The sequence below is a fragment of the Acomys minous genome, assembly GCF_964271855.1.
Source record: "Acomys minous genome assembly, chromosome: 15".
In the NCBI taxonomy this organism is placed as follows: Eukaryota; Metazoa; Chordata; class Mammalia; order Rodentia; family Muridae; genus Acomys; species Acomys minous.
The window spans coordinates 16,940,107-16,967,429 of record NC_140497.1 but is presented as its reverse complement, the minus strand read 5'-3'; the positions used below and the strand labels follow the sequence as shown (position 1 = coordinate 16,967,429).

Here is a 27,323-nt window from a genome sequence, read left to right as displayed (position 1 = left end):
AAAACATTTTTAATAAAACAAATTGCTGTGATGGATAAAGTTGGATTTCAATTTCAGCATTTTGTAACATACCAACATGGGTTTCAGGAGAAATGAAAAACTTAAATGTTATATTTTAAACCATTGAAAATAATGTCAGAAAATACAGGATTAAAATAAAAAATTCCAAAAACTATGAAGTGTAAGATTCAATTGAACTATATAAAAGTTACAACTATTCACTAAATAATACTTACATAAGAAAAATTAAAAGTAAGTAGTCAACTGCATGAAATGCTTTGGACAGGAGAGAGGAAGAGCCTTGTAAATCAAAGGAATGTTGCATACCAAGTAGACAAACATGTTAAATTAGATATGGAACTAGTATTAACCCATGTTTAGAGCAAATAATGTGAACAGAGATAAGCCTGGATGATAGGCTCCCAGAATGTTGACACTAGTTTATGTGGATCTAACAACAGCTTTCCTTTTTTTTGTTGGTTTTAGTTTTGGTTTTTCAAGACAGGGTTTTTCTGTGTAGCCTTGGCTGTCCTGAACTCACTTTGTAGACCGCTGGCCTCACAGCAATCTGCCTGCCTCTGCCTCCCGAGTGCTAGGATTAAAGGTGTGTGCCACCACACCCAGTTACATTGGCTTTTTTGATATATACTTAGTTAAATTTTTGGAAAACCTTGCTCTTGTCTCCTGTTTCAAGTTGTTGCCCTATGTCATGGAGATCCTACATCTTTGGAACAGCAGGTCTGGCCCTTTCACCAGTCCCAGCCATTTGCAGATAATACAAAGTCTGGAGTGGGCCAATTCACAGCCCTGAATGGTAGCTGAGCTGGTCAGTCTGCAGGCTCTTCCTTATCTACGCCAGCAGGGTGAACTCTCCAGCACTACTCCAGCGGTGTTGGCCCCCCAGTGCTGCCATCGGCAGGAGGCTCAGCTCATCCCACACCAAGCCTCCAGAGCCAGCTCCACTGAGCTGCCTGGGCAAAGTACAGGGCCAGCTCTCCAGAACACCACATCCAGTGAGGGACTGGCCCGGTTATGCACAGCCCCTGGACATCCACATGGTCCCTGGTGGCTGCCTCAAACAGAGACAGCCTCATGTTCTCAGCCTCTCTGTAGCCAAGGCCTCAGACATGGTCTTCGGTGGCAGCTCAGGTTGGGACCTCACCATGGCCCCGGTTGGCACGGCTGGCCACTCACAACAGGCTACTCCTCTCCACTCTTGAGTCTCCAGTTCCGTCTCTCTTCATAATGCTCAAGCTGCTCCGCTTTTCTTTCTATCCCATCTGACCACTACATACTCACACTTTCATGGTGGCTCCAGCTGCAGGCTGGCCACAGAGGTGCTGGGTCCCTGGGTAACATTCTCCATCTGTGCTGTGTGGCCATGACAGCAAGCAGGTGTCTATGGCCCACCTGTGCCGTGCACTGGAGGGCAGGTCTGTGGGTGACATGGCAGTCTGCAGGTCTCCATCTGTCTTCCTCCTCCCGTGCTGTGCTGCCTGGACTTGATTTGATTTGACTCTTATGAATCCTAGGCATAAGATAGCTTTGGCCACCATGCCAGACATCAAGCTTGGATGAACAAAGGACTGCTGTTTGCTCTGCCCCTAATTGATAAAAGAACAACAACGTCAGCCAGGTGTCTTTCTGGCCGTTGCCAGGGGTATTAAACCCATTTTCATGACAAATGTGACTTGAGTAGAGTTTATGGATACAGAAGTGAGAGATGCATTCAAGAAGAATCTATTCACATGCTTTTTCTTGTTGTTTTCTCTATTCTTCTAAGGAGAGTTATGAGACACTAAATATTGCTTTTATCTGTTTTGTTTGTACAGACTAGAAGCAGCCAAAGATGATTATCGAATACGCTGTGAGGAGTTAGAAAAGGAAATCTCTGAGCTTCGGCAACAGAATGAGGAACTAACCACGTTGGCAGATGAAGCTCAGTCTCTGAAGGATGAAATAGACGTTCTGAGGTAAACAGTTTCCCTTCGCCAGAGTGTCAGTTGCTGCCACCCCACCACACACTAACTAAAGGACTTTATGAGCACTTAAGCTGGCGTGACAAATGAGTATCATGTTGAATGCCTGTGGCTGCCACTTCACACTTGTCCAGCACTGGCTCTTGCTTCGTGCTACTCTTCCTTAATTCTGAGCCCTGTAGGCCCTTTACTAGCTACTAGCTTCATTTCTTTGCTGGGCATTTTCTCCCTTCCTTTCAAATAGTCTCCGTGTAGGTGCCTCACTGTTCACCATTCTGTTTCTTTCACAATCTCATCCTCTTTGGGATCCCCCATTTCTTTTTAGACTACTAAAATGTACAAAGAAATGTATATATTTCTGTAATTTACTCCTGTTACAAATTAGGGGTCTTTTCCTCTTTTTCTCTTACCCCTGGCCTACTCCTCACTAGTTCATAGCTGTCTCCCACTTCTTTCATAGTTGCTAAATGTTTTTATAGTTCTTCTCGTTGGTCTGCTCCCCCACCCTCACCCTGCGGCTAGACTCAGTGGATGGTCTCGGGTCCTCTTATGAAGAGGGAAGCAGCTCCGCACTGTTACCTCTCCACGCCTTCTTGCATTCACACCCATCCTTTTTCTTTTTCCTTCCAGTACTAAGACCAACACTCCTAATATTCCCAAACATTCTTGCCTACACAAGGACTGTGTTGTATCAAGTATTTATTTCTGTTGACTCTTACACACACACACACACACACACACACACACTTCAATTTTTTTAAGATTTCAGAAGTTAACATTTATATTCTCCTCAACACTCTAAAATCTGCTTCTCCCTACCTCCCCTTCTCTCCTGAAACCTTTACTGGATTTCATAATAACACAGTTGTTGCCAAATCATTGGAACGTCCACTATGTCATTTTGCTAGTTGTCCACGCTCCTGTTTACTTCTCTTAGTTTTTGACATTCTTAATGACATATTTTTCTGGAATTTAGGTTATAATTTTTTCTTAATCTGACAAAACCTAGGTTCACTTTAGGTTTTATAATTTAATACATGTTAAGTCCTGGTATTGTGTCCTATTTTAACATTGTCTGAAACAGCTTTACAGCTGTGAGTGTGTTTCTGACTAATTTCCCATCTCATTTTAGACATTCTTCTGATAAAGTATCTAAACTAGAAGGTCAAGTGGAATCTTATAAAAAGAAGCTGGAAGACCTTGGGGACTTGAGGCGGCAGGTTAAACTCTTGGAAGAGAAGAATACTATGTACATGCAGAACACTGTCAGTCTGGAGGAGGAGTTAAGAAAGGCTAATGCAGCCCGAGGTCAGCTTGAGACGTACAAGAGACAGGTAAGGGTACAAGCAGGATTCTTCCCTGTGCTGCCTCACAACAGCTGTGCCACAGTACACAGCCCTTTAAAACTACCCATCACTTCTAGGCTGTTCAGCTAAAGCAGGCAAATGCTCTACCAAGTTTTGGTTTTGTGATTTCTCTTAGTCACTGTGAATAAAAACACTTAATTGGGGGATTGCTTGCAGTTTCAGAGGCTTCGCCCATGAAGCATGGTGGAGCATAGGCAGACATGGTGCTGGGAAGTAGCTGAGAGTTCTGCATCTGAGCTGCAGGCGACAGGAAGAGAGGGCCTGGCTTGAGCTTCTGAAATGTCAAAGCCACCGCCAGTGACACACTTCCTCCTACAACTCCACACCTCTTAATCCTTCTAATCCTTTCAAAAGTCCCACTTCTCGGTGACTAAACATTCAAATATGTAAGTCTGTGGAGGACATTCTTATCCACCCACCACGCGAGTCTCAACTGTTTCTATATTATTTCCATTACATTTTATTTATTTGGTTTCAGGGGGCATAGCTGTGTCTCAACATGCATATGGAGGTCATAGACAGCCTGCAGGAATCCGCTCTCTTTCACCATGTGGGTTCTGGGTATTGAAGTCTGATCGTCAGGCTCTTCAGCAAATGCCATTATTCTACACATCATGGCTGCCTGTTAAGATTCTTTGGTGGATATATTCTCTTCTCAGTACTTTATTATAAAAGTTCCAGTTACACATCAAACTTATTCATGAAATAATGAACTTGAATATTGATTAAAATTACACAAAGCATGTCACTAAAAATTATACTTGTTCTTAAAACATGCAATATGAAGTGGGCAATTATATGTTCAAAGGAGAAAGTAGAATGAAATGATGAATATTATTTGAAGGAAAATTTACTGAACACTTTAGAACCAATAAAGCATATCTGGCTTAAAATTAAAAGAAAATTTATATCTAGAAATACAGTGAAACTGCAGAAAACACGAATTCTCTCTAAGGAGCTATGACCAGGATTTAAAGTGAATAAATAATTACTTTTTAAAAAACCCACGAATTCTCTGTGCCTATTCATGATCAGATTCTTTTTTTAAATAATTATTTTTTTATGTGCATTGGTGTTTTGCCTGAGGTATGTCTTTGTAGGGGTGTGTCAGAATCCCTGAAACTAGTAGTTGTGAGCTGCCATGTAGGTGCTGGGAGTTGAACTCCAGTTCTCTGGAAGAGCAGCTATGCTTTTAACCACTGAGGCAGCCCTCCAGCACCCTCCACCCACCCCGCCCCGCCATATATCAGATTCTTAATATTCTTTTTATGACATTTTTCTTTGTGCAAGTTCTCTGTGTTTGCTCGGATCATAGTTTTACATTTGTAAAATGTATACTTGCTCTTCTTCCTCTGTGCTAAGGAAGGATGCCAGGATCTAGAGGTGCCTGGAGCACAGCCTCTACTTAAGTGTGCAGTCCTTCTGCCCCTGCTAGACAGTGCTGGGATCACAGGCATGCACTCTTTTTGTTTTGTTTTTGTTTTTGTTTTTTGGGGTTTTTTTGAAAGTAGTTATTCTAGTATATGTTTTATATTTGACAATTTCAATCTGACATCCTTTGTGATTTTATAAAACTGTAATTATTGGTAATATTGCTTTCTGATTCTTATTAGTTGCAGCTTTGTTTCATTGTCTACATAATTTCAGTCTTGCTCATTCTTAGTTTATTTGGGAATCGTGAAGGTCCTGAATTGCATTTTTTTTCTCCAGTCAGTATATCTGTTTCCTCAAGCCATGTTTTCCAGCATTAGCAAGAAGAACTACTACCTTTGCCTGTGTTTGCATTCCCCAAACAGAAACAAGTGGAAATTAAAATACAAGTCTGTATATCAACCTGCCAGCATTACACATTTCCAAAGTACTTCCGTTTAAACCCACTCATTTCATCTTGCCTGCTAATAGAGCTTTCTCCCTTCCTCCTGAGACAGAGTTTTTTTTTATGTAGCCCTGGCATGTCTGGAACTTATGGAGATCTGCCTGATGCTCGTTGCCTCTTGAATGCTGGGAATAAGAGCGTGTGTCACCATACCCAGACTGGTGGTTTTTTTCTCCTTACTCTTCTTTTTCAGTCAGGACTGTTTGATAACCACTCAATTCCCCTTAAAGACAAAGCTCTAGGTTCCTCTTACTGGCAGTTAGCGCCTCTCGTATGCATGGCTTCTGCATGAACTCCTCACTGTGGGTTTAGCTTCTTGCAAGACTGACTATGTAGTTATAACCTCTCTAGCATTTCTTCCTATCTTTCCTTCCAGTTTCTATCCATCCCATTCTTTTTTCTAGAAATAAAAAACCCCTATAAATTGGTAATTGCTGTCATTATTCTAGATGACTCTGGCTTAGGAACCTGTCTTACCTAGGCAGATTTTAATTCCTAGTTTTCTCCCTTCTCCTAGACTGATGGATTATATACATTTATTTAAGTATGATGGGAATAGGGTTTTCATAAATCTATAAAAGAGAATGATGTTTGGAATTTGTTTTGCTTAGTTTGAAGGGGCCATGCTGGCATTACTCAGGGCTTTGTGCACATTAAGCACATATGTTACCATTAAGCCACATCCGCCACCGTGATGATCATTTCTAATGTTTCAAGTTTAAAAATTGAGATTTTTATATCATTTTTATATTTTGTACCAGGTTGTAGAGCTGCAAAATAGATTATCTGAAGAATCAAAGAAAGCAGATAAATTAGATTTTGAATATAAGCGGCTAAAAGAAAAAGTTGATGGTCTTCAGAAAGAAAAGGATGTGAGTATGTAATAGGCATTGTGTTTTTCAGAAATGCTAAAATTAAGTCTAGAATCTAATTCATTTTGGCAGCATTAATTCCTTCTGTTTACTTTTAATTGACTGTTCTACTTTTAAGTCACGTTTTTCCTCTTTTTCTCAGAAATAAAAGAACAAGGAATAGTTTTACTTCAGCTCCCCTTTCTTTACATTATTTTTTATCATTAGTCTTTCTGTTACATCTCTTTACTCCTGACTTCCTGTGTGTGCAGCACTTGTATTTTCTGAGGGTCAGCATGGAGGACACTGCTGCACATTGCTAATCATATTTTTGCTTTTCACAGCTTAGGAGTCGTTAGTCCTCATCCTGAATCTTTGTTTAGAGAAAAGAATGTTAAGAAACTAGTTAAAGACAGACCGGGTGGCTGTGTGTCTCATGCTTAAGCACGAGTAGCATGTCGCCTTGCAATGAGATACTGGAAAAAGACAATCGTTTTCATCTGTTTCTCCTCCCATGATCTCTCCATAAAAGATTAAAACTAAGAACAAGCCCATGTTCACTGTCGTTTATCTTCTTCCTGGATTAGGCTTAGACTACTGCTTAACCCTAACCCTAACCCTGCTTAGTAAGTGTGTAGAGCTGACCTTGGTTTTATGTTCCTTCAGAGGTTGAGAACAGAGAGAGATTCTCTGAAGGAGACCATTGAGGAGCTTCGCTGCGTGCAGGCTCAGGAGGGGCAGCTCACCACTCAAGGTAAAGCTCTCTGTAGCCACGCAGTCCAGTTCTGGTATCCGTGGACATGTTGGCTTCACTTCAAGATGATTGTAACAGCAAACGAAAGTGAAAAATTGGCCACACAAAAGAAACTGAATTAAGTTTTTTACCTGTTAACCAAGATTTTAACAGGCTGTGGCAATTTTGTATCCTCTTGAGTTTTCCAATTCAGAATCATCTGTGAACCTGGACACTTTTATTCCAAAAAATCTCTCACGGCTTCTTTTAAAGTATATCAAACTTTGCAAGTCAGCAATTTCTGCAAAAAGTAGGGTGTATTATAAGTGATTAAGAAACTTACGTCAGCTAGGCGAGGTGGTGCACACCTTTAATCCCACCACTCAGGGAGGCATGTGGATCTCTGTGAGTTCAAGGTCAGCCTGGTCTACAAAGTGAGTCCAGGGCACAGTGAAGCCCTGTCTCAGAAAACCAAAAGAAAAAAGGAAGGAAGGAAAAGAAAGGAAAAGAAACCTCTATCTGGAGCTGCAGAGCCTCTTGGCTTAGAGCACTGGCTGTTCCTCAGAGGACCTTGTTTCAATTCCCAGTACCACATGGCGGCTCACTGCTGTCTCAGCTCCAGTTCCAGGGAATCCTCAGTCGTCTTCTGGCCTCTCCAGCACTACAAACACAGGGTGTACTTTACATACATGAAAGCAAAACACTCATACACACAAAATAAAAATAAATCACTTTTAAAAGATTTACAGACTCATAAAAGAAAAAAATTTAAGGAAAAAATACATATATAGCGTCTGTCTCACCTGAAGGATTTAATGCTTAGCTCAAAATTTTCCCTCCACCCTTTAATCATCACTGTAGGATACTAAAAATGGCCAGAACAAGTTCACACCCGAACCTGCAAAGTTTCCCATGACTAGCCTAGGTTTTCCTCTCTTTGTTCCCATTAGGAACTATTTTTCTTTTCAGTTTTTCGAGACAGGGTTTCTCTGTGTAGCTTTGGCTGTCCTGGACTCACTTTGTAGACCAAGCTCGCCTTGAGCTCATATCGATCCGCCAGCCTCTGCCTCCCAAGTGCTGGGATTAAAGGCATATACCACCATGCCTGGCCTTTTTTTTTTTTTAAGATTTATTTATTTATTACTATATATACAGTGCTCTGTCTGCGTTTACATCTGCATGCCAGAAGAGGGGACCAGATCATATTTTAGATGGTTGTGAGCTACAATGTGGTTGCTGGGAATTGAACTCAGGACCTCTGGAAGAGCAGTCAGTGCTCTTAACCTCTGAGCCATCCCTCCAGCCCTGTTAGGAACTTCTTTATATGCTTCATTTAATCTAACTTCTCCTCAGTTGTCTCTATCCGTCCCCTCCCTCTGACCTCACCTCCCTACTTACCTCATGTGCATATCAACTACTGTGGTACCACTCTCTGTCCTCTTGACCTGTTTCCAGACCTTACTGTGCACAGCCTAAGTGCTCTCTCAAAATGTATTTTAAATAACTGCTACTTAAGGACACACACACACACACACACACACACACACACACACAGGAATGTGCTCATTGCCCTCGCTCCCTTAAATCATCTGTTTTCTTTATGGCTGATTCAAATCCCATTGTGTATATGTACCATGTTTTCACTGTCCATCAGTTGATAAGTATCTGATTATTTCATTTCTATGCTGTTGTCAACAGAGCAGATGTAAACATGGGTGTACACACATCTTTGTGGTAGGAAATAGCATCCTTTGAGAATCTGCCCCAGAGTGATAAAGCTAGATCATACAGTACTTCTGTTTTTAGTTTTTTGAGGAGCCTCCACACTGATTTCCATAGTAGCTGTACCAGTATACACCATCAATGAATAAGATTTCCCTTCCCCATGTCCTCACTAGCATTTATTTTCATTTATTTTCTTATTGACAACCAGTTTGACTACATTGAGATAGAATCTCAAAGTAATTGTAATTTGCATTTTCAGTGACTTATCATGCCAAACCCTTTTAAAAATATTTGCTGGTCGTTTTGTTTGGTTGGTCGGTTGGGTGGTTTTTTTGTTTTGTTTTGTTGTTGTTTCTGGTTTTGAGAATTCTCTGTTCAGTTCTTCAGTCGATTTTTAAAAATTAGGTTGTCTATTTTTTGAAGGTTAGTCTTTTTATATTCTTTACATATTCCAAATGATAATCTTTGCCAGCTATATATGTTTGCAGATATATAGCTGGCAAAGATTTTCTCCTGTTGACATCTCTGCTCAGTTAGCTGTTTCCTTTCTTATACAGAAGCTAAGGTTCTATCTGTCAACTATAGGCCTTACAACCTAACAACTATAGAGATTTCTTATTCAAGCTTGTATATTTTATTGTCCATATTCAAGTTTATTGTTCAATATATTTCTTTAGTGTTTCAGAGTTTTCATTATAGAAGTTTCTCATTTCCTTGGTTATGTTTAGTCTGGGTTTGTTTGTTTGTTTGTTTTTGTTTTTTTTCTTATTTTGAGGCTAATAAGAATGAGCTTGTTGTTTCCCTGATCCCCACCCCGTTCGGTGTGTGTATTACTGATGCATGAGAAGGCTGCTCCTTTTGTGTGTTAATCATGTATTTTTCCACTATGCTAAAAGTCTGTGAGTTTTGTGGGGGAGACTGTGGTTTTTGTGATGGGGGTTGTTGTTGTGGGTTTTTGTTTTGTTTTGTTTTGTTTGGGGGGATTTTTGTTTTGTCAGGGTGGGATAGAAGGGGTTGAGACAGGGTTTATCTGTGTAATAGTTCTGACCATTCTAGACTTGATTTGTAAACCAGGCTGGCCTTCAACTCACAGAAATCCACCAGTCTCTGCCTCCCAAGTACTGGGGTTAAAGGCATGTGCTAACACACCCTCATAAGGTCTGTTTTTAAGAATAATATCATCTGCAAATAAAGATGCTTAGACTTGTTCCCTTTTTATGTGTATCCCATTTATTTCTGTTCTGAGTCTTGCCGCACTGGGTAAGACTTGCAGTAGTGTACTGAACTAGGGGAGGAAAGGTGCACATCGTTCCTGTTTAGCAGTACTTTACTATAGACCTGCTTCTGGGATAGGCATAGAGCTCAGTGTCAGCCACAAATGAAGGGAAAATAATATCATTTCTGTTTGTACATAAAAGGCATTTAAAACAGTTCAACACCTGCTCATAATTTTAAAAACTCAGTATGCCAGAAGTGAAAGAATGTTTCCTCAACATGGTAAAGAAACATTTGCCAAACCTCAGTGGTGAAAGACTAAAGGTTTTTCCAAGACCAGGAGGAAAGAAAACAAAAGCATCTGCTATCACCACTTTTCTTGAGAATATTATTAGAATTTCTAGCCAGACCAGTTAGGAAAAGGGGAGGGGAGAGCAAGGAAAAAATGGATTGCATATTTTTTATTCAAATACAGAAGAATGAAACTGCCCCCAAAGACCTAAATATAAGAGCTCATCTTGTAGAGGAACATTCTGATGACATTGAATTTGACAGTGATCCCCTGTAATTGGTGCCAAAAGACGGGCAACAAAATAAAAAGCGAATAAATAGGACTTTATTAATATTGAAAACTTCAGTGCACCAAAACCCACTGTCAGCTGAGTAGAGGTAGTCTCCAAAATGAAGAAAGTATTTATGAAATATTTGAGTAAATATCCAGGACCTGGGGAGATGGCTCGGTGGCTAAAGTGCTTGCTATGGAAGTATGACTACCTGACCTGGCTCGCCCGCTCAGTGAGAAAGCCTGCCTCCAAATGTGAAGTGGCATGCTGGAGACATGGCTCGATGGCTAAGAGCACTGCCTGCTCTTCCAGACCTGGGTTCGGTTCCCATCAACAATGGGGCAGCTCACAACCATCTGCAGTTTTGTCTTCTGCATATGATCACACACATATACATGAACTTGTGACAGACACATGGATAATACCCAGACTATCGGAAGAATTTGTAAAATTGAGCAATAATAAATAATAAAACCCACTCCATACATGAGCAAAGGATTTGAATAGAAGGAACTATGTATCTCCAAAGAAGGTAAACACATGAAATAATAAACACATGAAATAGTGATATCATCAGTCACTAAAAAAAGACAATTCAATGAATTACCACAAACTAATTAGTGAAGGTAATGCTCTTCTCACTACCACCATGACCCCAAACAAAGGAAAATAATTGCTGGTTAGAATTGGTTGGGACCACCATGCATTACTGGTAAGATGGGACAAAGTCTATGGAAATAAATTTGATAGCTTTTTGAAGTTTTTAAAATATGAAATTAGCATGTGATTCATCAGTTGCACTCCTAGTACATTACTAAAAGAACTAAAAGTGGGTACAACCAGATAATTGTGCACATACATCATGATTTTATATATATACTATAATATACAAATAGCATTATTCACAGTCACTACTGAGGAGAAATAATGCACATCCCATCAACAGATTAAATACAGTAGATGCACACCATGGAATATTATGTAGCGGTAAGAGGAAGAAAATGGTACAGAAGTGCTGTGAGGTGGACAAATCATCAAAGTGAAAAAGAACAATGCAGCATTCTGCTTCCATGTCTAGACAGGCAACTCACTGAGGCAGATGGAAAGTAGAAACGGGCAGGAAGAGTGCCTAACAGTTATGGCATTTCTGATTGGGTTCTTAAATGATTGAAAACAGATAATGGTAGTGATCAAACAACACTGAAATGTACTTAGTGGTATGTACTTATACCCTTAAAAATTGTTTGAATGATAAATTAATTTTGTAAGGCTACTGTAACTTGGTCTTTTACTTGAGAAGATTGGTGATTTTTGCCTAGTATCCATTGAGCCCATTTCAGGTACCAATACTATAAAACAACAAACCCTCCCCCCCCCCAAAAAAAGAACCAGTGCTTTCTTCACCTGTTAAAATTCATACTCATAGTAGTGCTTGTCTGCAGAAACGGCATCTCTTAAGTAAAATAGGCAGTTGGACTTCCTTAACCTTGTCTACCTCTGTGTGTGTCTATAGGGTTAATGCCTCTGGGAAGCCAGGAATCTTCAGACAGCCTCGCAGCAGAGATTGTCACCCCTGAAATCAGGTAAGGAGGGTGACTGTGGCAGTCACTCCACATAGTAGCCTTGCAGAGAACATTTCAGCCTGAGTTCAGCATTAAATCTCTATGTTTTAGGCATGTTAGAAGCTTTTTAAAATTGGACAGAGAACTAATCATTTTCACTTGAGTAAGAAAGTCTTTCACATTAGAGAAGAAAACTCACATATCCCGTTCTTGGAGCCTCAGCACACAGCATGAAAAGACCCGAGAGGAAGGTTGTACTTAGCTATCAGCCTAATACATAATTACTAAGATTTGTCCACTAACCACATGGAACGGTCTGATAAGGTGCAGTGTTGTAGGCAAAGAAACCTTCCCTCCATATTCTTCTCCTGTTTATCTAGACGTAGCATCTCAGAGAGCTCATGTCCTTCAGTACACTTCCTAGTATACGTACATGAATGAAAAATGAGAGGAGAGGGAGCAGCGTGTACAGAAAGTAACGACTAACCCTAACATTGCCTTTACCGTTTGGACCTAGTTGCCCCTGCCTTTATCATCTCATCACTTGGTGTGTGTGAGTGATCCTGCATGTGTTGTTTTGAAACAAGGCAGGCTGTGTCACTCAGGCTGCCCTTGAATTACAGCACTCCTGGATATAGACCAGCATACTTGTTATTTGCCCCCTTTTAGGATGAGCATTGGCCTTGGTATTTAGGGGCATCTTGTAGAGAAATGAATGGAATTGTGCATGTATGAAAGTTTTATAAGCCCCAAAACTTGAAATAAATATTCAAACGCTCACTAAACTAATCAAATAACTTACTATTATTTCTTGGCTTTTAAAAAGTACTACCTAGGGCTGGAGAGATGGCTCAGTGGTTTAAAAGCACTGGTTGCTCTTGCAAAGGACAGGGTTAGTTCCCAGCACTTTCACTACAGCTCGCAGCTGCCTATAACTCCAGTTCCAAGGGATCTGATGCCCTCTTGTGACCTCCAGGGGCACCTGCACATAATGAGAAGCAGGCACATAAAGGGGGAAATACCAGTTTTTTAATAAGTACCAAATGCAGGAGTATAATGCAGCATTAAGTAGACACTTAAATGCTGCAGAGTGTGTGTGTGTGTGTGCTCCACAGCCAGGGCTGAACAAAGAACTCTGTCTCTCAAAAAAAAAAAAAATTAAAAGCTCAAAATGTATTATCTAAACAAGTAATAGCTGATTTATATATTTTAGTACTGTGTCATTTAAATTTTTGAGATATAATATTAAAAAAGTGTGGAATTTTAGGTAACTAGCAAGTACCAATACAACATATACTCTTTGATCCTTTTATTTTGAAAAACAAGTATTTGTATTTATGTATAAATACACAGAATTAGAATATTGTGTTTTAGCAACAGTCATTTTGCACTATGCAATTACAGAGTCATCTGTTCATAGTTTAAATATTTAAAGAAGGGAAATAGGATTTGAAATTTTGTCATTTGTCATGATCATAAGACTATTTCTTAAGATTGTACATACTAGAAGAAGTGTAGCACCTAAAGGTGGTATCTTTTGCGTTTATAAGGCACCGGATTTGTTGCAAGCACTTAGTTTTTCATTTGTACCCTGTGAACTGATACTCCAACTATATCATACTTGGACCATGATTCATATGGTGTCTTAGTGAACCAGATAATTGGCTTTTATTTTTCTTATTCAGGGAGAAACTTATTCGTCTTCAGCATGAGAATAAGATGTTAAAAATCAATCAAGAGGGTTCAGACAATGAGAAAATCGCCTTACTGCAGAGCCTTCTGGATGATGCAAACCTACGCAAGAATGAGCTGGAGACAGAGAACAGGTACAGTGCACAGGTGGAGCGGCCGCCACAGCCTCTCTCTGTGCCGTGATTTTGTTATCTTTAAAGAAAAGCTTGCCATTTATTTGAAAAATGATTATATCCTAGTATATTTCTTTTTTAAGTTAATATAATTACATTTCTTATTTTTCTTTCTCCAAATCCTCTCCTTCAAATTCATGGCCTCTTCTTTTATTAATGTTAGTGCATGTATATGTGTGTCTTTATACATATAGATTCCTGGATGTAACCTGCTCAGTCTGTTAGTGTGACTTGTGTGCATGCTTTCAGGGCTACACTTTTATCACTGTACAACCAGTTGGTGTGCTCTCCCCTAAAGGGCCACCTCGCCTGCTCCTGGCCTTACTTAGCTGCTCATAGTTCTTTGTGTGAGGTTCAGGCACGTGGGCTTCTCCCATCCATTCTGGAATGTCCATTGGTGTCATCTTTGTTCAACTATTTTTTTAAGACTATTTAATGTTTGTTTGACATGGGGTCTTAGTATATAGCCCTGGCTGGCCTGGAACTTAGAGATCAGCCTGCCTCTGCTAGGATTAAAGGCCTGTGCCACCATTCCTGGCTAAAAGAAAAAAAAATGGAGAAGATTAAAAAATATCTGATATGATCACACCTTTTCCCAGCAATTGCAGTTGATAGTTGATGAGCTCTCATCACAGGCTAATGTTTGAAAGAACAGCTGGTGAGGAGTTGAACTGACAAGTATTTTTTCCTCATATATTATTTGTCTTAGCCTTAAAAGGAGTTATTGTGAAAATACATAATATATTAGATTAACAAAAAGTGTTTTTCTGCTTGTAAGTTTTCTATGACTTAATATTGCACAGTTTTTCACAGTCAGTTACTGTAAAATTGCCAGCTTCTTCTGATGGGTTACTTTATACTTTGTTATGACTTTCCTTCCTGTTCCTTTTGGAAAATCACTCTTTTTTCTCTTTTCTTTTCTTTCTTTCTTTCTTTCTTTCTTTCTTGTCTTGGCTGTCCCAGAATTCTCTCTGTAGACCAGGCTGGCCTCAAACTCAGAGATCCTGCCTCTACCTCCAGAGTACTGGGATTAAAGGTGTGCTCCACCACATCCAGATTTTTTTTCTTTTTTGGGTTTTGAGACAGGGTTTCTCTGTGTAGCCTTGGATTTCCTGGAATCACTTTGTAGACTAGAGTGGCCTCGAACTCAAAACAATTCACCTGTCTCTAGCTCCCTGGGTATGCTGGGGTTAAAAGCGTGTGCCACTATGCCTGGCATGCCTAGCATACATCCAGCTTTCTTATTGTTTTCCCTTTTCTTGCTGCTGTGCCAAACTGCTTTTTTTTTTTTTAACTGACATTTTTATTAAGTTTGTCTGTTTTGCTCTTCAAGCCTATATCATTGATGTGGCGTTTCCCTAGGGAGAGTCAGACTGCTGGGGTGGTTTTACCTATCCTTACTTGTAACATTAAGTTCTAAAGCTACTGGGGCAGAGTAGGAGCATTATAAAGGGATAGAAATGCCTCAGTGATTATAAGAACATGGGTAGCCGGGCACTGTGGTGCACGACTGTAATCCCAGCACTGAGGAGGCAGAGGCAGAGGCAGGCGGATCTCTGTGAGTTCAAGGCCAGCCTGGTCTACAAAGCGAGTCCAGGGCAGACAAGGTTACACAGAAAAACCTTGTCTTGAAAAACTGAAAGAAAAAAAAAAAGACCATGGGTAAACATGATGTTTGGGGAGCATGTACATGAGCACCTAACAACACAGAGCAGGCACTTTTTTTAAAGCAAATTTTTAAAGACATTTTTAGAGTGTGTGTGTGTGTGTGTGTGTGTGTGTGTGTGTGTGTGTGTACGTGTGTGTACACATGCATGCATTTCCCACAGAGGCTAGAGAGGGCATCAGATCCCAAGACTGGAGTTACAGATGGTTGTGCACCGCCCTGTGAATTGATGAACTGAACTCAGGTCCTCTGGAAAAGTACCAGTACTCTTACCTACTGAGCCTTCTCTCCAAACCTTGAGGTTTTTTTCCTTTTTGTGTGTGTGAATTTCATACACTTTTACTGTGTTTGCATCATTTCCTACCACCCTCCCTTTTCCATCTCCATTGCTTACAGTGTCCCCCTCTCAAATTCAAGACCTCTTCTGTAATTACTGTTGCTTCATATGTTCATACGTGAGTTCATTCAGTATTGCTCTTATGTACAGACCTTTAGGGCTGCCCACATGGGACTGGATAGCCAATCCCAAAGGGGGGGAGGGAGGAACCTCTCAGAAGAAAACTAAATTTCCCTCTCTCAGCAGCATTGATTGCATGTCACTCTTCCTTTAGAGGTGAGGCCTTATGAGATTTCCCTCACCCACAATGGCATGTCAGTTGGTGGTACTGTGCAGGTTTTGCTAGGCAATCACATTGTTGGAATTTCACGGTACAGTGTGTAGAGGGTCAGTGTACCTGGAAATGGTATCTAGAAGACCTATATCACCATCCTAGTCTCCTGGATCTTTCAATCACCTCTCTAACCTGAACCTTAGGTATAGTGGTTGCATTGCAGATGAATCAACTGGAGTTGGGAACCCCATGGCCACTTGTCCTCTGTACTCTGATCAGTTGTGGACCACTGTAATGGTCTCCATCTACTGAAAAAAATAAAGCTTCTTAGATAAGGTGTGAGAGGGTTCCCTTACCTGTAGGAGTACAGTTAGAAATTAATTAGTTTAGAAAATGGCAGCTGAAGGTTCTCCTATAACCTCTCCACCAACAACAGGTAGATGCCTGGGTTTACAGTGTGAGACAGGGGTGTATGACAGCTGTTGATGAAATTGCTGTTCTGAGTTCTTCCTGGTGTAGAGAGTGACTACTGCTGGCAGGGCTCGATGCCTCACTGATTTAACCCCAGCACTCTGGAGGCAGATGCAGGTGTATTTCTCAGGGTTCAAGCCAGCCTAGTCTACATGGCGAGTTCCAGGACAGCCAGGACTGTGTAGTGAGACCCCGCCTTAAAAAGAAAAGCTGCCATATTTGTATATTTTTTTATCCTGCTGCCCAGCTGAAATATTTTTATCAGTTTTAAATTTTTTTGTTAGAATCTAGGATTTTTCTTGTCACCTACAGAGATAATTCATTTTCTTCCTTTCCTAGCAAAGTTATCTATAACTCCAAAGTATTATGTAGTAAATAATTAAATATGTTAATCTGCCAGACAGTATACTATAATGTCATAAAATTGCCTTGTGTAACCCTTACAGTATTAATATTATCTCCATCTTAAAACTGAGAAAGATGAAGCCAAAGAATAATTAGCATTTTTCAGTTAGCAGACTTAAAAATGAAAGTCCAGGTCTTCCAGATCCCAACGTCTACAGTGACATTATGGATTTTAAAAAGCAGGAAGAAGAGAGGAAAGCAAAAGTAAGGCTGTTGGGTTTGTTTTGTTTTTTGACACAAGCGCATAGTGTATACAGGCTGGCCTCAAACTTACTGTGTGCCTCAGGGTGACCTTAAGCTTCTGCTCTTCTTGCCTCCACTCCCAAGTGTGGAGGGTCACAGGCTTACGCCACTGTGCCTACTTTATACAATACTGGGGACGGAACCGAGGGTTTCATACATGCTAGGCAAGTACTCACTAGCTAAGCTACATCTCCAGCCCAGGTGTGAAATTTTAAATAGCACAAAAAAATACTATGTCAAGTAATATTTCCTTATGCTGTAATACTGTGCCTCTCCTGTTACTGTACCTGAGCACACAGTCTGCCAGTGATGCTTTGGGTGAGGTCACTGTGACCACCCAAGGGGAAGAGTGGAGAATTAATATGTATTTGCTTTGCAGGCTTGTGAATCAAAGACTTCTAGAAGTACAGTCACAAGTAGAAGAACTGCAAAAATCTTTGCAGGATCAAGGCTCAAAAGCAGAAGATGTAAGTTTGATATGTATCAACCATGCTTCAAAAGTTTCACAAAACTGAAAAAAACTGTAATTTTGATACTTTTAAAAAAAGTATGTGTGGCTGGGCGTGGTGGCTCATGCCTTTAATCCCAGCACTCAGGAGGCAGAGGCAGGTGGATCGCTGTGAGTTCAAGGCCAGCCAGGTCTACAAAGGGAGTCCAGGACAGCCAAGGTTATACAGAGAAACCCTGTCTCAAACAAACAAAAAAAAAAAAAAGTATGTGTGTAACTTGTGGAGGCGCACATGTGTGTACATATGTACTCCACAGCTCGCCTGTAGAGGTCAGAGGAAAACCTGTTCCTTCTTCTTGTGGGCCCCAGGTAGTTAGAATTGGTGACAAATGCCTTTACCATTGAACCATCATCTCTCAGGCCCACCTGCAGTTTTTGTTTGATGATATCCCATATTTAGTGATATACTGGTTATAGGAAACAAATACTATTTTCCTTTTCTCTGGCATTACTTATTCAGAAGCCCTGTTTTAATTGACTCTGTTAGAAACTGAAAGTCCACTTGTATTTATCAGCCAAGATACTAAATTGAAGCTCTATATCTTAAATGTGTTCAATTCATAGTGAAGTTAAAAAGTTTTCCCTTTTAGGCCAAAACAAACAAAAAATGTAAAGGCATGCCCCCCCCAAAATTAACATAAAATTGATATTTAAGAAAATAATGCCATCTCTAATACCTATTATCTCCAAGTTTCTGAATCCACCCTGATCTTTTTATATTCTTTTAGCACTCTGCATCTCTGTCATAGCTCTCTTCTGCGTTGGCACATTCTCGCTGGAATATGGTCCCTGTGCTGAGCTTAGATAATGACTTCCATCATGTCATGCACTAACCACCTCTCACAGTGCTTAGGAGCACCTACTAGACAGGCTCTGGCAGCAGTGCACATGTTATAATTGGCAAATCCTTTATATTGAATAAAGCATACACAACAAAACTAAAGCATAAAAATACTTAGGAACTGTGTGAAGAGAGAAGTTAAAAGTTAATAAATTAGTCTTATTTTCTGCTGCCAGTGCAGTTTGCTATCGTCTCAGACATTTGAGTTGAAACTTCGTGGATTGCTTCCGTTGATGCAGTCAGTTGGAGGACTCTCCTCCAGCCTTATTTACATAGAACATCTGAAAACAAAGTAGGTTAAGTACTTGTAAAGTCTAGGAGTATTAAATATAAACGCTCTTGAGGTCTCAAACTGAGTTTTTTAAGTTTCTTTCCACAAGCATCTCCTTTAGATTGCCAGTATACCCATCTGATTTATAATTTAGTTTATTTCTTAATGAGCTGATAATTGTTTTAGTTTCTCACATCAATTTACAACTACTGTCATTTTCAACATTGTTTTTAGCCTGTATTAACATGTAACTAGTATAAAATGCCAAGCCTTTTTGTTGTTGTTGTTCTTTTTCTTTTTTGCCTTTTAGGAAAAAAATTTTTATTTTTATTTATTTATTTATTTATTTTTTTGGTGGTTCTGGGATTCAAATCAAGTGTTTACCCATAGCCCAATATCATGATTTAAAAAAACAAAACAAAGCAAAGGCATATGTAAATGGTTAATCTCAAAGAGGTGAAATTAATGTACCAAAATAATAAAGTTTAATTAGCAGTGTCTTACAGGTGAGCCATAGGCTGTAGCGTTTCTTAATTCATTTGACATCCTAAATCCCTTTGGCCAAAATGTAAAATTTGTTTGGATCTTGAGTACTTTGAGGTGACTTTTGTGGATTTGTTTTGGTAGAAGGGGGAAAAGAGAGGGAGCACAGTAGGTAAGCATGGTTAGTGATCCAAGTAACTAAATGTAGCAGTGCAGAAATGCTTAAATTAAAACATTAGGGAGTAGTTCTTCAAAGTGACTTGGCACAGCCAGGTTAGTTATCACTGTGAGAAATCTAACTGAACACGTGGGCCCTTGCTTTGGGGGCTACTTCAGAGGTAAGACGCTAGCCCTAAGACGCTAGCCCCACTGAATATTTGCATAAACTCGTCACCTTTTAACTGCCTGTCTAATGCAATGTCTAGCTCTAACCTAAGCAAGATTTCCTGCCTCATTCTCTGCAGACAAGATTCAGGTGGAAACTTTCTCTTTTGGAGACTCCAGATTCCTCAGAGAAATAGTTTAGTTCTGGGTATGTAGTTCTTTTACCCCATCAGATTTTTGATGTTCTTCTCCTCAATAACCTCTATAGTGCCACATCTCAGGAGTGTGATGCATAGAGCAACCTCTAGACCGGATTCCTCCCCTCTGAAGAGCACATAATTGCTGTCATTTCTGTTATCAAGACAGTCTTCTCTTATAACCTTAAGCCAGAGCATGATGATCCGCACATTTTTATTATTATTTTTATGTCATTTGTTTTTAGCATGGAAGCAGACATGCATTGTTATATCCAGTCACATGGATAATTTGAGCTAGCCACAGTGTGTAAAACTTCAGAGAACAAGACAGGATGAGGAGACCATAGAAGAAAGAAAAATGTACAATTCTGAAAAAAATGCATATCTGTTACTTCTGTTCATGAATTACTAAATCGTTCCTTCTCTTGGCCGCTGTGTTTGCTTCATACTAATGTGTCCTCTCTGTCTCTTCGCATGGTTTCTGCTCAAGGCTATTGTAAGTATGGCTTCCTATTCATTCCCATATGCCTTCTCTGATATTGTAGTCAGCGATGCTGGAATTTTAGAGTAGGACTCATGAAAATGAATCTGCTATTGTTACTTACTTTATACATGTATGCTTGTTACGATGAAAATTCTCAAAGTATGTCAAAATCTTAATAGAGAAATACTCTCCCTCTGCCTCACCCCTGCTCTGCCCCTTATAGTTAGTCCATTTATATAATTTATTTTAACACAGCTTCTTTTTATAATCTAGTCTTTTCCAGCTACACATTTTAATAGTTACAGTGTTCAATTTTGAAAGATGCTGCAACATAGAGTGCATGGAGAGGGAGGCTATGCATAGGTTTCCGGTTCTCTGCCACACCGGACTTTAGTTTTCAGTGTGCTGCGTAAATTACTAAATGTGCTTCTGCTTAGCTTCCTCAGTTGTACAGTGGGGTTAATATTACTGTTGTGAAATTTATATAATGTATATAACAAACTTTAATATGATGTCTAGCACAATAGCCTTGTTTTTAGTTAGTTTACTAAATAAATTATAAGAATCCAAAATAATTTGTTAGGGTCTAATCAAAACATAACGTCAAGAATTTTTAATATTTCTATTTTATCCTCTTACCACAGAGAGGAAAAATAATACTTTTTTAAAGATTTATTTATTTATTATTATGTATACAGAGCTCTGCCTACATGTACATCTGCAGGCTAGAGGAGGGCATCAGATCACATTATAGATGGTTGTGAGCCACCATGTGGGTGCTGGGAATTGAACTCATGACCTCTGGAAGAGCAGTCAGTGCTCTTAACCGCTGAGCCATCTCTCCAGCCCCCGAAAAATAATAATTTTAAATAATTATTAAAAGCTAGTAAGGATATTATCTTTCTGTAGTTTTGGGGAAAATAGTGGCAGAAGATGTTGGTCTAATTACAGTGACCATCCTGGGAAAGATAAGAATTTGAAATTTTCCAGAGCTGTGTTACAACTGACTTGAATAAAATGAAGCATGGTGATGCACACCTGAAATCCCAGCAGCTCCTACATTTAGGAGGAGGGCTGTGAGTTCAAGGCCAAGCTGGGCTCATACATGGTGAGTCCCGGGCCATTCCTGACTGGCAAGAAGTAGGCGGGCATGAGTGAGTACACGTGATGAGGATCCTTCAGCAGGGCAGCGACAAAGTGGAGGGGTGGCCTGCTTTTTGTTGCTATTATTCAGCAACTGACAAGTTTGTTTTATAAGCCTACATTAACTGGTCATTTGTCACATAATTCAAAATTTCGTTATTATCTACCCTTCTAAGGGTTAAACTGTGAAACTTGGAGGTCTTTTGTTAAACGTCATTATTACTTATTTTTAGGTAAGTTTTAACACTGCTTTTCAGGAGACCTTTAAAGAAAATAACCAGTCAAAACTCCATTCTCAGCATCTTAACATTTTACCATTTCTATTTTCCATGCCATCAATTACATTACTTGTTATCAATTAAAATGTGACAACGAATCTGAGACTTTATTATAATACGAAGAAAGCAGTGTAGGAAAAATCTGTTACTGTTAGGATACTATTTGGATTGTGAGTCCAGAAATATTTGAGTCTCATATAGAGACCCAAGTAGCTTTTAAATTTATTTCCCTATGTATAAATTGAGAATTTATCTAGTTTCTTTGTATTTCTTACTGACTGTTCTCACTTCTTGGTGCTCCCTTCCTTTATTGAAGACGAGCAAATTGAGCAACGTTGGGTTTAGAGGTCTTTGACCAAAGAAATTATTGACAGCTTACTCCAAGTAATTTACTATATACTCTTTAATTTTTACAAGACAATTTGTTAGTTAAAATGTTAAATAATGAGCTAATTTTTTTTATTTTCCATTTTTAGTCAATTCTTCTAAAAAAGAAGCTTGAAGAACATCTGTAAGTAGAGAAATTGTTGAGACTCTTCACATTAAGAACAAAAGTACTTTGTGTTGTGGGTAGAGGATGTAGGCAGTGGCATAAGTGGCCACTGAAGATCCAGGAAAGTACTACCTGTTTGTAGTGTCTACAGGACCGTTTCTACTCCAATCCCACGCATCAGTTCAGTGGTTGTGAGCTGGGCATGGTGAGTCACACCTGCAATCAAGAGACTGAGGCAGGAGACCTGCTCCTGGTTTCAGGCCAACTTAGGCAACAATGTGAGATGCCTTCTTATATTTTTGGTTGTGAGCCTAGCCTTTAATGGCTGAGCCATCTCTCCAGTCGATGAGACGCCTTCTTAAAAAAGCTCCAAAACAAAAGATTTTAGTGCTGTGTTCTCAGTTAAAACTTTATGACTTTATATCATCGTTATAGTATTTGTATGAGATGCTGAATCAAAAACCTCAGCCTTGTAGCCGGGCACAATGGGGCGCACCTATAATCCCAGCACTCAGGAGGCAGAGGCAGGCATATCTCTGTGAGTTTGAGCCAGCCTGGTCTACAAAGCGAGTCTAGGACAGCGAAGAATACACAGAGAAACCCTGTCTCAGAAAAACAAAACAAAGCAAAACAAAACTCAGCCTTTTCTGTGACAGCACAGAGAATAATTATTTTAGGCTCTAAGTCCTTGCCTGTGTTGCAGCCACTCAGCTCTAAAAGCAGCTGTAAACAGTATTAAAACTAGTAGTTAGGACCGGGCTGCTGTATAACGTCACATATGGGAACAGGTACTCTTCTGCCTGGCCCTAACCGGCTACAGTTTGTAATCATAGATTCATTCTTCAGTAAACTTTTTTTATTAAAGATTTTATTTATTTATGTATGAGTGTTCTATCTGCATATATACCTGTATACCAGAAAAGGGGGTCAGATTTCAGTATAGATGGTTGTGAACCACCATGTGGTTGCTTGGAATCAAACTCGGGACCTCTGGAAGAGTAGACAGTGCTCTTATCCACTGAGCCATCTCTCCAACTCCCTTAAGTAAATTTTTTTGAAATATAGTTGTATTAGTTCTTTAAGAATTTCATACAACATACTTTGATCATCGTCACCAACCTACACACCTTCCTCTAATACCTTTTCCCTACACCGCTCTAGTTTTTTAGAAGACACTGTTATTGAAGCTGATGTCCTGCTCCTCTGGCTCTTATAATCTTTTGACTCCCCTATTCCTCCACATTCCCTGAGACTTAGGTGTATGAAATGTGTTAAATATATCAACAGGTAAATGTTTTCAAAGGAAAGTGCTTGTCTGTAGCATGTTTTCAAGTAAGCCTTTGAATTATGGTCAACTTAAGTAGGGCTTTGTATAATGGACAGATGCTTAGTGTCCTAGAACTACTTTCCAACCTTCGTAAGATTGCACAGAATGAGAACGTAGGACCAAATCTTGTACTTTTGTATTTTCCATTCCTCACTGACAAAAACTGAATACTTTGGGTCAGAAATCTACTCTTTAGCCATTGTTCTGTTTCCAGATATTCACAGATAAGAATCTTCCATAGATAGGATCTTTAAGTGAAGATGGAGCTTGTATTAGTTTCTTGTGCCCATTGAAAAACAAAAAAGCACAAAATAAAGTGGCCAAGAGAACAAAAAAATTATTTTTTTCATAGTTACAGAGCCAATAAATTTGAAGTCCAGTTGTCCACAGATTGGCTTCTTAGCAGACAAGGAACAGTCTGCCCAGAATGTCTCCTACATGGGGTGGCAAGCGGCCGGCCGTGGCTCCATTGGTAGCCTCTGCTCTCGCTGGACATTCCTTCTGTACAGTGCTTCCTTCATCCTCCAGATCTCTGCCAAGATGCTCAGTGAATGCATCCGATAGTCAGTGATGGTTCTGAACTTGTTTTGTTTTTATAGATAAAGACCTCTGATTATAGCTTAGTAATACAATAATAATAACCTGCATGGTTACTAATGACCAGTGGTGGACAACTTACACAGTATGGCTCTGCAGACAAAGGGATACTTCACATGTCAGGCAGAACGCAACAGGACCGCATGGAAGTTTATCACACAATTCAGTACATCATGTAACTTAAGCTTACTTCTTTCTGGGGTTTCCCATTTAATGGTTTGACTCCAGTTGTCATAGCAACTGGAACTATGTGGAGGAAAACCACAGTTAAGGAAGAACATGGGCCTTCCTACAAGGACAACAGTAATTGGGTTCAGAGTGTCCCCTGGCCCAGTAAAATCTCCTGTATATCTACAAAGATCCGGTTTCTAAATGGTGTCACAATCATAGTATTAGAGATTAGAACTTACCTTCTGGAAGACAGTTCAGCTCACCACAAGACCTCTCAGTAGTTGCATACAGATTTAGACCTTTACTACACACCATTTTTAAACATCAAATTAGTTTTTTAAAATTGGGAGGGCACTTAAGATTTTGGACATTGATTACCCCTAGGACAAGGGTAGATGTGCAATGTCTAAAGTTTTAGGATGTTTTATGGTTTTTAACCTTTTGACTGTTAATTGTGCTTAGTTATTTTAGTCTCTATATGTGTATATAGAATATTTTCTTATATATGCACACATGTGCATATGTTAGATGTGTTATATATTATATACATTAGATATGTGTGCATACAAATATATATATTAGATTATTACACCTTCAAAAATAATTTATTTAAAAAGAAAAGGATCGAGGTGTGGCAATGGATGCCTTTATTCCCAGCACTTGGGAGGGAGGCAGAGGTAGGTGGGTCTCCTGAGTTCATGACTTGTTTGACCTACAGAGTGAGTTCCAGGTCAGCCAGAGTTACACAGTAAGACACTGTCTCTAAAAAAGGCAGGAGGAATTTATTATAGTATTATGCTTTGAAAAAATTTAGAAACGGGCATAACAAAATGCTCAGTTGTTATTAGGTTTTTGTTTTTGTTTTGTTTTTTAGCCATAAGTCTAAACGCACATTACATAGAGAAACACAGTTCATGAGAGGATGAATTATACATCACATTGTGATTCAACTCACAGGAGAGAAAGGTGTTCTGTTTATTTTTATAGTGGAATATAACTTTTATATAGTAATGTATATATCCTAAGTTCCTAAACATATTGGTTGGTGAAAATTTACCTTTATATATAGATAATCTAGGTCAACATTCAACAGAATTCACACTTCTTCCTCCCAGTTGATTGACTACATCTCTGTATTGGCCACAGCTCAGTCTTCATCACTTTCTACTAGTCTTGAAGGTGTAGTTGCCATGAACAGTATCATAATTCCTGACTTCCTTTGTTCTGCATTGTTTTGTGAGGTCTGTTCGTGCTGTGTGTATCTATCTCTATGTTCTATAATGCTCTTTCTGTTTATCTTTGTTTTTAGCTATTTACCTTTGGTGACAAGATTTTGCACAGACAAGCTTTTCAGAGTTCAAAATTTAATTTTCATAGTATCCTTATTCTTCCAATTATGAAGATCCTCATAAATGTTTTGTGTAAAAGAAATTTTTGTTTCAAACCAAAAGAAGTGAGATTTTCCTTTTTAAAAAAAAAAAGCTTTATTCTTTTTTTTGTAATACTTGTGTGCAATGTAAGTATATTCTAATTATAATAAATTCTTAGTTTGAAATGAAAAGAGGATGCAGAAACAAGGGCTAAGCATGCGCTCAGAGGTGGAGAGTCTGTGTAGCATGTACGAGGATCGCCAGCACAGGAAAGAGAAGTGGATGCAGAACCAGGAGTGATGATATAGTCGCATATTTTGTTACAGAGAGAAGCTGCATGAAGCCAACAATGAATTACAGAAAAAGAGAGCCATTATTGAAGATCTTGAACCAAGATTTAACAACAGCTGTGAGTTTGTCCTAACAGTACCATTAGCCATACACTGTTCTAGAGATAATGAATTTACATAACTTGTTTCTTTTAAATAGGCCTTTTAGCTATTCTAGCAATTAGGAATTTTCTTTAAGGGGCTGTGGAAGATTATTTAATAGTTAAGAGCACTAGCTGCAATTCCAAAAGAGTTTGATTTCCAGAACCTATATTGGGTGGCTCCCAATCTCTGTGACTCAGACCCCAAAGAATCCAGCACCCTTTTCTGGCCTCCATGGCACCCACACACATTTGACTTCTACTCACACAGGCACATACATGTGTGCATAAGTAAAAATATATAAAAATAAAAAGTAACTTTTTAAACAAAAATTTTTCAGGTTTTAGAAAGATGGCTCAGCAGCTAAGAGCTCTCACTGCTCTTTCAGGTGACTTAAGTTTGGTTCCCAACATGTCAGGACATCACTTCAGCTTCTGAGGACCTGATGCCTCCAGTCCTGTGGGCCCTTACACTCAAGTACACACACACACACACACACACACACACACACACACACACACACAAATAATTTTCAAAGAATGTGCCTTATTTCTTAAAGTACTAATTTTTATGAGTTCTTCTTTAACTGTGGTTGTAATGGATATTATATGAAGCTGAATACTTTCAGTGTAATGTGCATAAGTTAGCACTAGATGTACACTTCTCTTGGATCTATAGCTGCAGTTAGCTTAACTTTGTTTTTGTGGAAGTGAAGTGGCAGACTTTAATTTTAAGATACAGCAAAATATACACAGCAACAAGAAACCATTTTAAGAATACAGCAAGTAGATTTGAACACGTTGTGTAACCTCACCACCACCCAGCTCTCAACTGGAATATTCCTCCTTCTGCTAATCCTTTGTTATCTACTACTTTACCTCTGTCTCTGAGCTTAATGATCTAGGAAACTCATACAAGTAGAATCATATTTGTACTTTCCTGCCTAGCTTATTTCATTAAGCATAATATCTTTTTTCCACTTAACATTAGCATACTGTGACATGTATCAGAACTTAGACTTTAACAGATCATATTGTATGAATATATTGTTTATTCATTCATCCATCAACAGATACTTTTTAATTTACATAGTTTAGTACTGATGTCTTTGCTTACTTATTAGAGAAACTTTTGGTAAAAAAAATATGAATTATTTTAAGAGAGAAAATTATACATATGTAATAGACCACATAATCTCAGAACTATTTTTTTTTCATACCTGATAACCGATTTATTAAAAACAAGTGGCTTCAAACACCATAACAATGGGAAC

At 39.1% G+C, this 27,323-nt stretch overlaps 1 protein-coding gene across 2 annotated transcripts in view; it reads left to right on the top strand.

Annotated features, from left to right (window-relative positions):
* Window positions 1-27,323, top strand: part of HOOK3 (hook microtubule tethering protein 3) — a 96,773-nt gene that overhangs the window by 51,124 nt on the left and 18,326 nt on the right. For both annotated transcript variants that reach the window (XM_084758639.1, XM_084758640.1), the window contains exons 10-18: window positions 1,833-1,973; window positions 3,112-3,313; window positions 5,984-6,094; window positions 6,740-6,827; window positions 11,823-11,892; window positions 13,557-13,697; window positions 17,512-17,599; window positions 22,138-22,172; window positions 25,946-26,028. In XM_084758639.1, the coding sequence (XP_084614765.1) occupies window positions 1,833-1,973; window positions 3,112-3,313; window positions 5,984-6,094; window positions 6,740-6,827; window positions 11,823-11,892; window positions 13,557-13,697; window positions 17,512-17,599; window positions 22,138-22,172; window positions 25,946-26,028 (959 nt within the window). The remainder of the gene's footprint in view (window positions 1-1,832; window positions 1,974-3,111; window positions 3,314-5,983; window positions 6,095-6,739; window positions 6,828-11,822; window positions 11,893-13,556; window positions 13,698-17,511; window positions 17,600-22,137; window positions 22,173-25,945; window positions 26,029-27,323) is intronic.